Raw genomic sequence first — 12,867 nt, forward strand, 5'->3', positions numbered from 1 at the left:
AATTTCAAACAATATAAAACCTGTGACGTCGCAGAACGGGCCAATTTAGGAGCGAGAGCCCTCAGTGTAGTCAAACTAACTTCTCCGCAAGAATAGAAATCCAATTCACGTAGAAAAAGTCACGAGTGGATGTTGCCGATTTCTTCACATGAGGTGCACTTGTTTTGGAATTTGATTCGTCACTGTGGCGGATGAAGACCCGCCTCTGACCCTTTACCTGCGTCCAATTGGTCACCACCGTCCGTCAGTCGGGAGGAAAGCAGTGCAGGCAAGAGTTAGCCCGTAGTGATGGGATTTCCGGCTCTTTTTTGAGAACCGGCTCTTTCGACTCGGCTCACTGAAAAAAGCCCGCTCTCCCGGCTACGGTACAGCCTTTGTCTCTTTCAATATTCAATAATCATTTACCTCATTTACGTTTTAAAATTGTTAGCTAGCGCTTCTGTGGCATAGTTCTGAGGTCATGGCTACAAATACAGCTAGGATTCTTCCTGTCTGGAGTTTGCATGTTCTCCCCATGCTTGTGTGGGTTTCCTCCGGGCACAGAGAGCGAATATATATATATATATATATATATATATATATATATATATATATATATATATATATATATATATATATATATATATACAGGGAGTGCAGAATTATTAGGCAAGTTGTATTTTTGAGGATTAATTTTATTATTGAACAACAACCATGTTCTTAATGAACCCAAAAGTCTCATTAATATCAAAGCTGAATATTTTGGAAGTTGGAGTGGGGCTTTTTTAGTTTTAGCTATTTTAGGAGGATATCTGTGTGTGCAGGTGACTATTACTGTGCATAATTATTAGGCAACTTAACAAAAAACAAATGTATACCCATTTCAATTATTTATTTTCATCAGGGAAACCAATATAACAGCTCAACATTCACAAATATACATTTCTGACATTCAAAAACAAAACAAAAACAAATCAGTGACCAATATAGCCACCTTTCTTTGCAAGGACACTCAAAAGCCTGCCATCCATGGATTCTGTCAGTGCTTTGATCTGTTCACGATCAACATTGCGTGCAGCAGCAACCACAGCCTCCCAGACACTGTTCAGAGAGGTGTTCTGTTTTCCCTCCTTGTAAATCTCACATTTGATGAGGGACCACAGGTTCTCTATGGGGTTCAGATCAGGTGAACAAGGAGGCCATGTCATTAGTTTTTCTTCTTTTAGACCCTTTCTTGCCAGCCACGCTGTGGAGTACTTGGATGCGTGTGATGGAGCGTTGTCCTGCATGAAAATCATGTTTTTCTTGAAGGATGCAGACTTCTTCCTGTACCACTGCTTGAAGAAGGTGTCTTCCAGAAACTGGCAGTAGGACTGGGAGTTGAGCTTGAGTCCATCCTCAACCCGAAAAGGCCCCACAAGCTCATCTTTGATGATACCAGCCCATACCAGTACCCCACCTCCACCTTGCTGGCGTCTGAGGCGGACTGGAGCTCTCTGCCCTTTACCGATCCAGCCACGGGCCCATCCATCTGGCCCATCAAGACTCACTCTCATTTCATCAGTCCATAAAACCTTAGAAAAATCCGTCTTGAGATTTTTCTTGGCCCAGTCTTGACGTTTCAGCTTGTGTGTCTTGTTTAGTGGTGGTCGTTTTTCAGCCTTTCTTACCTTGGCCATGTCTCTGAGTATTGCACACCTTGTGCTTTTGGGCACTCCAGTGATGTTGCAGCTCTGAAATATGGCAAAACTGGTGGCAAGTGGCATCTTGGCAGCTGTACGCTTGACTTTTCTCAGTTCACGGGCAGTTATTTTGCGCCTTGGTTTTTCTACACGCTTCTTGCGACCCTGTTGACTATTTTGAATGTAACGCTTGATTGTTCGATGATCACGCTTCAGAAGCTTGGCAATTTTAAGAGTGCTGCATCCCTCTGCAAGATATCTCACTATTTTTGACTTTTCAGAGCCTGTCAAGTCCCTCTTCTGACCCATTTTGCCAAAGGAAAGGAAGTTGCCTAATAATTATGCACACCTGACATAGGGTGTTGATGTCATTAGACCACACCCCTTCTCATTACAGAGATGCACATCACCTGATATGCTTAATTGGTAGTAGGCTTTCGAGCCTATACAGCTTGGAGTAAGATAACATGCATAAAGAGGATGATGTGGTCAAAATACTCATTTGCCTAATAATTCTGCACTCCCTGTATATATATATATATATATATATATATATATATTCGCTCCAATTCACGTAGAAAAAGTCACGAGTGGATGTTGCCGATTTCTTCACATGAGGTGCACTTGTTTTGGAATTTGATTCGTCACTGTGGCGGATGAAGACCCGCCTCTGACCCTTTACCTGCGTCCAATTGGTCACCACCGTCCGTCAGTCGGGAGGAAAGCAGTGCAGGCAAGAGTTAGCCCGTAGTGATGGGATTTCCGGCTCTTTTTTGAGAACCGGCTCTTTCGACTCGGCTCACTGAAAAAAGCCCGCTCTCCCGGCTACGGTACAGCCTTTGTCTCTTTCAATATTCAATAATCATTTACCTCATTTACGTTTTAAAATTGTTAGCTAGCGCTTCTGTGGCATAGTTCTGAGGTCATGGCTACAAATACAGCTAGGATTCTTCCTGTCTGGAGTTTGCATGTTCTCCCCATGCTTGTGTGGGTTTCCTCCGGGCACAGAGAGCGAATATATATATATATATATATATATATATATATATATATATATATATATATATATATATATATATATATATATATATATATATATATATATGCATACAGAAAGAGAGACAGAAAGAGAAAGACAGAGAGTGAAAACTTTGAGAAAGAGAGAGAGAGAGAGAAAGAAAAAGAGTGAGAAAGAGAGTGAGAAAGAAAGGGCAAGAGAAGGAGAGAGAGAGAGAGAGAGAGAGAGGGTATAACGGTATAACAAAAAAAGTGAGAAAGAAAGAGTGTGTGTGTGAGAGAGGGATTGGGAAAACCCTTGTCATTGAGGGCTGTACTGTACAAGAAAACATGACTTGAAAGAGAGAATTAGAAAAAAAGAGTGAGAAAGAGAGCGTGAGAAAGGGAGAGTTAGAGTGATAAAGAGAAGACAGATTGTGAAAAGACTTTGATAAAATGTGAGAGAGATATAAATTATGAGGAGCCGGCTCTCCCCGTTCACTTCAAAGAGTCTGCTTAAAGAACCGTCTCGTTCGCAAACAATACACCACTATTAGCCTGTGTCGGTGCGCTGGTGAGGGACCACTGTCGTCCGCGTTGTGGCAAAGAAGAAGTCCTGATGCGCGAGTGGCGGCAACCCTGGGCGGAGATGAAGGCGGACTCCGACTGCTTTTGATTTTTGAAAATCGTTTTCATTCAGCAGGTTGCATGCCGACGGTTGTCACTCTATGGCACGGCTGTTCTCCCGAGCACCCGCCGCTGTAAAAATGGCGTCAGTGGACTGGGTTTGCGCGTTGACGTTGGTTTTCTTGACTGTCACTGGTTCTTGTGTCTCCTCCACAAGTGGGCAGGAGGGCTCCGAGGAAACCATCATCAGCGGCCTCCGTCTGGAGGACACTGACGACATTTCCTTCATGGATAAAGGCTATTTGCGGGTGAGCGAGCGCTCTCGGATTAAATTAAGAGTGTACGGGCAGAACATCAACAACGAGACCTGGTCCAAAATTGCCTTCACGGAGCATGAGAGGAGCCGGACGGGGGTGAGCCTTGACAGCGCCTCGGGGGATAACCGCAGCGAAGAGGAATTGTCCGGCTTTCATCCATGCGGCATCAGGACTTCAGATATTATTATCTTGCCAAACATTGTTGTGAACCGAAAGACTTCTGGAATAGTGGAGATCGAGGTCAAACCTCTGCGGAAAACTGAGAGGAGCAAAGCCTACTACCTGTGCATCGCCACCTCCGCACCTGCCGGGGCGGCAATGCACGACCTGTGGATGGAGAACACCTGGATCTACCATGACGGTGAAGACACCAGGGTGATCGTGGTGGAGGAGAAAAAGTTTCTGTTGCCTTTCTGGCTCCAGGTCATCTTCATCTCTATGCTGCTGTGCCTGTCTGGGATGTTCAGTGGCCTGAACCTGGGGCTCATGGCCCTTGACCCCATGGAGCTCCAGATCGTTCAGAACTGTGGCACGGAAAGGGAGAAAAACTACGCTAAAAAGATCGAGCCCGTCCGGAGCCAAGGGAATTACTTGCTTTGCTCCTTACTGCTCGGTAACGTCTTGGTGAACACCACGCTGACCATCCTGTTGGACGATATCGCCGGTTCGGGGTTGATCGCCGTGGTCATGTCCACCATCGGCATTGTCATCTTCGGTGAAATCGTACCCCAGGCCATTTGCTCCCGCCACGGCCTGGCTGTTGGCGCTAACACCATTTTCCTTACTAAGTTCTTTATGCTGCTCACCTTCCCGGCTTCCTACCCGGTGAGCAAGCTGCTCGACTACCTCCTGGGGCAGGAGATCGGAACCGTGTACAACCGGGAGAAGCTCTTGGAGATGCTACGTGTCACGGACCCTTACAACGACCTGGTCAAGGAGGAGCTCAACATCATCCAGGGAGCGTTGGAGTTGAGGACTAAAACGGTGGAGGTGGTGATGACTCCACTGCGAGATTGCTTCATGATACCCGGGGACGCGACCCTTGACTTCAACACCATGTCGGAAATCATGAAGAGTGGATACACGCGCATTCCTGTTTTCGAGGGCGAGAGGTCCAACATAGTGGACCTCCTCTTCGTCAAGGACCTGGCCTTTGTTGACCCGGATGATTGCACCCCACTCAAAACCATCACTAAGTTTTATAGCCACCCGTTGCACTTTGTCTTCAACGACACTAAACTGGACGCCATGCTGGAAGAGTTTAAGAAAGGTGAGTTTGTTTAATGCTTCTCAGCTGTTCATGGGACATCCTTGTCTCCTTTCACCTTAAACAAACGCTCTACATATCCAACATAACCCCTCTTGGCCCTCACGTGATGACCTCTCCCCTGTCTTCTGGAAGTGATCGTGAGAGGTCAAGCGTGTGTAAATCCAAAAGCCCTAGGGATGAAGAGAGAGACAGAGAATTGCTGTGATGAAGTAAATTCCCTCTTCCCCCAGTCCCCGTTATTTCAGTTTTTCCAGCTATATCAGGAACAAATTCCAGTAAAAAATGAATCATTGACATCTTTAGCCATCAACAACACTGAACAAGTTCATTAGGGATGTAACAATTACCTAACATCACAACATTAATGTTAAAATTCATTAATTTTCACAATGTTTTAGAGAGGTATTTAGTTTAAAGTTTTAAAGTTTTAAAGACACTCAAATTAAGAAGAGGAGACATAAATTAATTTTATGCTTGCAAGGAGGACAGGGGGAGAAACCTCCAGATAAGAAAGTCCAACCTGTTCTGAAGGTCCTCCCCCGAGCTCTTTTTAAAAATATTAAATCTACTAGATATGAAAAATTGTGGAAACAAAAGAATGGCAACATTATTGGCTGATAACGACAATGTTGTAATAATCAAAAACAACAATAAACAGTGCGCAATAATAGTCAAAATATCAAACTGGCATCCTGTGAAATTTGCTTTCCTTCATCCAATATTAGAACAAAATAATCTTATCAAGAGATTGTTTAGGTTTTTAAGCCGCTCTAATTTTTCTCGAGGTGAGGCAAATAATCTATTAATGATCAAATTCATTAACAACTGTTTTTATATCTTTTAAAATAGAAATGGTCTAAGTCATCTAAATTTCAGTTCTCAACAATTTAGTTTCTCAAAGCTGATTTTTATTGTGCCTGTGTTAAATCAAAGTAAAAATGTGTGCATATGGTATTTGATACAACAAAGGGGTCAACCTAAAGAGTTTTGTGACTCAACTGTCTTAAATGGTTCATAAGGACCCTGATTATGAGCAAATTGAACGTAATAGTTTTAAGCACACGTTTAAATAGCCTTACAAAACCAGAAAACAGACATTCTTGGTTTTTTTGTTTTTTGTTTTTTGTTGAGGCTCTGTTCCAAAAAGAACCACTGATAGGCAAAGTTCACGAAGTCGACACCTCTATTTATTTATTTTTTTTACAATTAGTATACAATTAAATACTCTATTGTATGTTTAAACCAAAGAACAAACTCTATACAGGCTAAAGTATATGTTTAACAAACAAAAGTACCATACTTTTTTTTGCAAATAACTCCTTTACTGTCAAATTATAAATTGAACCATCAATGTGTAAATCGACCGTATCAAATTGTGTAGATGAGTATGGTCCACTGGTACCCGCTCTGCAGCGCTTTCTTCTTCAGAAGGCCGCAGTGCATTTGTGTTTTCTTGGGAGAAGAACTTATTGATTGCAAAGTTGCGAAACCTCGAAAAGTAATTGGATTAATGTATTGGCAAATATTCTTATCTTAAATTAAAGATTAATGTACACTTAGCCATGTGAAGTACCATAAGACTTGGACTATAAGGCGCGACTTTTTTCCCAAGCTTTTAACCCTGCGGCTTATGCAATGATGTGGCATTTTTTCTAACGGCCACCATTGCCCCCTGTGCAGTAAAGGTAAGAGTGAGACACATGAAATATGTGTCGAGGAAGACGCATGTTTAATGTAACTTCGCGCTTCCTGCATGAATAAAATTAGCATGAACAGAACCTCATCATGGTAAAGGTGTCAATCGAAAGGGGAGCGCTATCTACCATATTGGGAATCATTTTACGAGTCTGTTTATTTGTAAATGGAAATAATGTGGCGAAACGAATGTATTACAAGAAGCAACATCCAACGAAGCAGAATTGTTTCAGGCGGATTTCTATTTATTTTTTGGCAATCTTGTGTGTTTTGGAGTAATTATTTTACATGGTTGGATTCTATGGGTTGTCCTTGATGAAACAAAGCCAATGTTTTGCGGACAGTCAAGGAAGTTTAAGACATAATGGTTTTCGAGTATCTTGTTTGATTGATAGTGATGTTTCTCGGATAAATATCTTTCAAAATAGTCATCATATCTTGAATCCTAAGAGTTTAAGATTTCCAACGATATGTGACATGACATATTTCAGTGACTGGTGACATTGTACAGACTCATATTTTTTTTTATCTAAAGTCCGGCGGCCCACCGGCGGGCTGTCGGAATGTTAAGGGGTTAAGGTACCAGATACTATTCAAACTTTTTCTGTGTACTGTCTTTCTTTGTAAATATCTCAGGTTTCAATGTCGAAGCATGTAGCATGTAGTAAGGTGTGGCTTATGTATCTACAAAATGTGTCTACATGTACTGGGTGCGGCTTATAAACGGGGTGTGCTCTATCGTCCGAATTTTACGGCAATGTGTTCCGAGATTATATAACAACTGCAGCTCCAAAACTTTCCATATTAAAATTAAATATAACTTATAAGGTAGCCAGTAAACCGAGGCTGAAACTGCATGAGTATTTCACATTTACCAAATCTGCTGCTTTTATTATTGCAAATTTGTGCTGTAACAATGATATATTTTACTCTTATATTACAATATTGTTATTATCTATTTTCTAGATGCACTTGCCAAAACTAAAGCGTTCCCGCCTTGCGCTAGGCGGGGGTTCTACTTACCTTCCACCATCACTTCTACTCAGTGTTAATGTTCAGTTTCTCCCTGTTCAGTGCCTGTCTTCCATCCTTTCATCCTTTTCTCATTCAGACATTTTAGCTATGCCCCTCTCCGCCCTCCCTTCCTTATTCTCTTCCCCCCTCCGATTTGTGACATGTGGGAATGGTGTAAGTGCAAGACTGAAGGTTATCAGGCGGGGGCATCTTGTTTGAGAACCTGCTTAAATCCCTCTCTCTTACTCGCCTCGGAGTGATGGTGGTGATAACTTCTTTTGTCCGGCCCTGGAATGCAGTCATGTGGATAATGAATAACAGCCTCTAACACCCTCAAGTCCCCCACAACCCCCTCATGTGTTGTGTATGCGCATGATGTTTGAGAAAGATGTTTACCTCATTCAGAAGTTTACCTGTAGTATTGTTGATCCACCCCCATCACCGACCACACTAAGTGCAAAGTATGTGAGGGTAGTTTCTACGTTTGGCCGAAACAGAATATTCATTAGGAAGGCATATTTTTAATTGACATAATTGTTTCCTGTTTGTATACACATTATTTCAAAGAGTACTCATGTGAAATGTAAACTGTGTTAACTTTACTTCTTAAAATATCCCCAAAAAACACTTAAGATGCATTGTGTTTTGGTCAGAATATTCATTTTTCTTTAAGAGGATTTATTGAGTTGGAAAACAGAACAAATCTTTGAGCTCTATTACCAGAATTTAGGTGTAGCTCTCCTTGCCAAATTAGAATTACATAATACACTAGCAGGGGAGTTGTTTTCATCATTAGAGTATATTTGCCGACAGAGACATGAAACATACCTAAGCCATTGAGCCGATTTCTTTTTTTTTATAGACAATCACATTAACTAGTTTTTTTACTTGTGACTTTGGTTTGCCATGTTATCATGGCAATGCTGCAATACTTCAGATCATGGGTCACAAACTCGATTTTTTTGTGGGCCGCCAGACCTTGGGTCTGGTTGAGGTTTGGCTGCAACCAAGAAAAGTCTTGTTAAAAAAATATACCTTTTGTCATCAAAATATCTTTATAGTTTGTTTCTCTGTAGTAAATGAGTTCTTGAAATTAAAAAAAAATGTATTGAGGATTAGTAAGAAATCAATAATGAAAGAGTTCATATGTGAGTTGAAAAATAGAAGTACTATTATTCAGAATTTGAATGTATTTCTTTAGCCTTTAAGGTTCTGAACACAAACTGTTCTGAACAGGACTTCTTGCAAATCATTTATCGTAAAATTTAAATCCTGTGACAAATGACAAAGGAAATACAGCCGAGTTGTGTTTTATAACCACGTTCGAGCATATAAAACATAATTAACACAAGGAGAAAGTCCTTTAAGCTTAAGTTGAACTACTTTGATGATCTACTCCCCTAAGAAAAAATCCCTATCAAACTCTCGGGCTGTCACTGACCTTTGGGCTGCATGTTTGAGAACCCAGCTCTAGATGCAGTAGGATCAAGTATTTTTGATAGATTTTAAGATAGATTTCACTTGGGCTTTGTACCTGTCTGTTGCAATGTTCATTAGGTTTGGAGGACATTTCCGATTCTTAGATGCATTGCTATTCGTATGTGAATTAATCTATATCAAGTTATAAATGTCCACATTTCCATAATAAAAATATGTGAATTAACATAAAATAGCAGCTGATTATTAGAAGGAGGGAACTAAGAAGCGAGATTTGGTTTCTGCCCGGGTACTTTAGGCACGTGTGCTCGCGCAGACCTTTGTAAACAAACAGCTTCTCATTCAAATGTAAATGTGTCAAACCACTTTACTTTCGGCAACGTCGAATGCAGAACACAAGATAAAAGCAACATTGAATGTCAGATGAGTCGTGTTAAAATAAAACCTCCGAGGAGATTTTGTTTTTGCTGCCTTGCCAGTGACCCTTAATTTACCAGAAACCTGTCAGCTCCCTTAGAAAGTATTAGAGCTGCAACTAATGACTATTTTCATCATCGATGAATCAGTCGATTACTCTTTCGATTAACGATGAATCCATTTTTATTTCCTCCTCTTTATTCAAATATTCAAGTTTTGGACAAATAGATAAATAGTGCACAAAACCACAGAATATTCTATCATGTAAAACAATTAAAAATTCAAGTGTTTGTCATTTGTTTTTTGGGTAAATCTTTGAACATGATCAAAATTCCCAATATGAAAATAATATATATTACACTCAAGCATCTCCCATTGTGTAGCAGGAAACATGTTATCATTATTAATATTATTATTATTTTTACATTATTGGCGTCTTTTAGATTTTTTCCTCAGTATTTCCGCAGCACTTTCTGTTCCTTTTGAAATTTTTTAACTTTGTAGTGTTTCATGCCAATTTTGTTTGTAATGACCAGAACAGGGGTGTCAAAGTCAAATAAAATGCTGCAAGTCGAGGGCTGGATTAATTGAATGTTGAAGATTTTTAAAGGGCAAATGTAGTCCAGTGAACCTAATGAAACCTACTAAAGGCCTAACAAATATTTGCCAATATGATAGGATGGGGATAGCACGGCGGTGCAGTGGTTAGCGCGCAGTTCTGAGGTCATGAGATCGAACCTCCTGTGCAGAGTTTGCATGTTCTCCCCATGCTTGCGTGGGTTTCCTCGGTGCTCTCTGGTTTCCTCCCACATTCCCAAAAACATGCATGCTTGGTTAATTGCCCTGTCCAAGTAGTCCCTAGGTGTGAATAAGCAAGTGAGTTGTCTGTCTCTGTGTGCCCTGCGACTCTCTGGCAACCAGTTCGGAGTGTCCCCTGCCCACTGCCTGAAGATAGCTGGGATGGGCTCCTAGCCCCCCTGTGACCCTACTGAGGATAAACGGTGCAGATAATTGATGGATGGATGATCGGATGGATGAATCATATTTTCTTTCGGCTCTCTCACTAATCCTGAGTTTTCAACAAGCATGAAAGACATTTTTCCTTAATATAGAAATTCAAAGTACATTAACATTAAATACAAGAAGACAGTATTATTCAGGAACAATTACCTGCATAATGTTTCTTCTTTTAAAAATACAATTGAATTTAAATACAATAAAAAGGGCAAACATCTACTAGCCAAAATAAGCACTTTCTTCAGGGGGAAATAACGTACAGTAAAAAAGTACAAGGTGATTCCTAGTGTATGAATCAAAACCATGACCGAGGCCGTAGAAAACCTTCTCATGGGCCGGATGCGGCCCGATGACCTTGACTTTGACATGTTAGACTAGAAGGTGGAATTTACTGTATGTATTGTATTGTGACAGCCATATTATAATTGAAATTGTATTGTAAGGTCGTGATAGTTTCAAAGAGGCTTACAAATGCAGTATGTTTGACAACATGAAAAACTGAACGGCAATTCAACAATCAACTAAAATGATGAAATGGTTTTAAAATGGAACATAACGCACATGTAATGTAATGTGGGATGGACTCCAGCACCCCCATTACCCAAGTGTGTATAACCGGTGCAGAAAATAGATGGATGGTATGTAAATAAAACACAAACCCCATTTTCTTTTTCACTAATAAATGCTAGATGAAAGATCTAAGACCCAAAGTGTGAAACTGTGTTATAACTCTCAAACCCATAAATAAAAATAACAAAAGCAAAATATTTGCAAAGATTCTGTACCTTTATACCAATAACAAGAGAAATCAGACTAAAAATAAAGTGTTAAAGTATAAAGGCAGTTTGCCCAGTTTATTGACATCTTTTCATTGTCTTTGTCTGTGGGTTTTTATTTCAATACCTGTGCAATTCCCTATACAGCGAAAGTCTGGATTTGATACTTTGTGTAGCAGCAGCTGTAGTAGAGCAATATTCTGACTGGAGCAGCACCGGAGGGAATTTGCCTCGGGCAGAGGTCATAAGCAACTGCTGAAGGGAGGGCCAGCGGGTCGAAGTTTTTCCTCAATCTGGTTCTGCTCACAGCTCACGCTAAGTTCAAAGTGCCTCGAAGCTTAAGTCGTTGAAATTGGGCTCAAAAGTGGGAAACCTGTTAAAGTTGTATGTATGGTCGATATTGACAATGATCACTTCTGATAATTTCAAGTTGATGGGAAGCTGAGGATTTATTGGGGAAACATTAATATGTGGAAAATATCATGTTGCTAAATTAATATTAAATGCACAAAACAGTTTAAGGCCAGGGGGCTTTTTTTCATCTTTCTAGCACTGTGACCAAGAGCACTATTTACGTGTTTCTTCATTTGAGGCCGGAAAAACATTCCCGTCAATTTTGGGGTACCATTCTTCAGTCATTTACCTCAATTGAATGCATTAAATGCGCACAAATGTGATATAGGCCTTTCCTGGAATATTGGGGAAAGCTTAATTTCACTGATGCAGATTTGCCAGAATTATTGCCAGTTGTAATGAAACACAAAAAAGAGCAAACCAGTAAACCAGTGTATGCTGTCGGACCTCTGGTGATGAAGGGTTGCATGACACAGCTACTCACTCTTCTTGTGCTGTGGGTTTAATATTTGGTGTCAAGGGAATGAATTTTTGGTAAATGTGAGTGTGTTCTTGACTCTAGCCACCTTCCATGATATGGCTTTGGTAGGTAGGTACTAGGTAGGTTGGCTTTGGTAGGTAGGTAAATAGGTAGGTAGGTAGTTAGGTAGGTAGGTAGGATTGGTTCTAAGAGCTAGGTCGGTCTGGCTGGAGTGCGAAGAGGGGCTGGGTGCACGCCACGGCCGGGGGAGCTGCTTCCCTGTGCCCCGCCCCTCCCCTCCGTCCCCGATAGATAGATAGATAGATAGATAGATAGATAGAGGTAGGGAGAAAGGGAGGGAGTTAGGGACAGACAAAGGGAGGGACGGACGGATGTATTGTATAGAAAAATGGGAAGGAAATAAGAAAAATGGGAAGGAATATCATGTTTAGGAATGTTGTCGCTGCTAAATGTTATTGCACTACCTTTCATTGCACTATTGTTACAATGCACTTACTACTTAGGCCACAACTTTTTAAATACTTGTGCCCATGCATTTATCCTTACATTCTTTTTTTTTTTTTTTCACATGTAAGTCTTTATTACATGTTTATCCTGGAGCTCCATGTCTAATCTTGTAAGCTATGTTCAATACATTGTTATCAATGACAATAAGGAAAATTCTAATTATAATCAAAATACACTTGTGTCTTTTCCTGAAATTTTTGGGAATGCATATTTATTGCCAGAATCATAAAAAATGACAGGTCACGGCAATGGTAAAACAAGGACTTTTACAAGCAAAGCTAATGGACAGTGATGTATT

At 40.6% G+C, this 12,867-nt stretch overlaps 1 protein-coding gene across 2 annotated transcripts in view; it reads left to right on the forward strand.

Annotated features, from left to right (window-relative positions):
* Positions 1 to 3,225: 3,225 nt before the first annotated feature.
* cnnm2b (cyclin and CBS domain divalent metal cation transport mediator 2b) overlaps positions 3,226 to 12,867 on the forward strand; it is a 79,890-nt gene continuing 70,248 nt past the window's right edge. For both annotated transcript variants that reach the window (XM_088342412.1, XM_088342413.1), the window contains exon 1: positions 3,226 to 4,871. In XM_088342412.1, the coding sequence (XP_088198538.1) occupies positions 3,386 to 4,871 (1,486 nt within the window). In that variant the 5' untranslated portion in view covers positions 3,226 to 3,385. The remainder of the gene's footprint in view (positions 4,872 to 12,867) is intronic.

The sequence above is a fragment of the Urocampus carinirostris genome, chromosome 8 (assembly GCF_059441175.1).
Source record: "Urocampus carinirostris isolate Australia breed hairy pipefish chromosome 8, RoL_Ucar_1.0, whole genome shotgun sequence".
NCBI lineage: Eukaryota > Metazoa > Chordata > Actinopteri > Syngnathiformes > Syngnathidae > Urocampus > Urocampus carinirostris.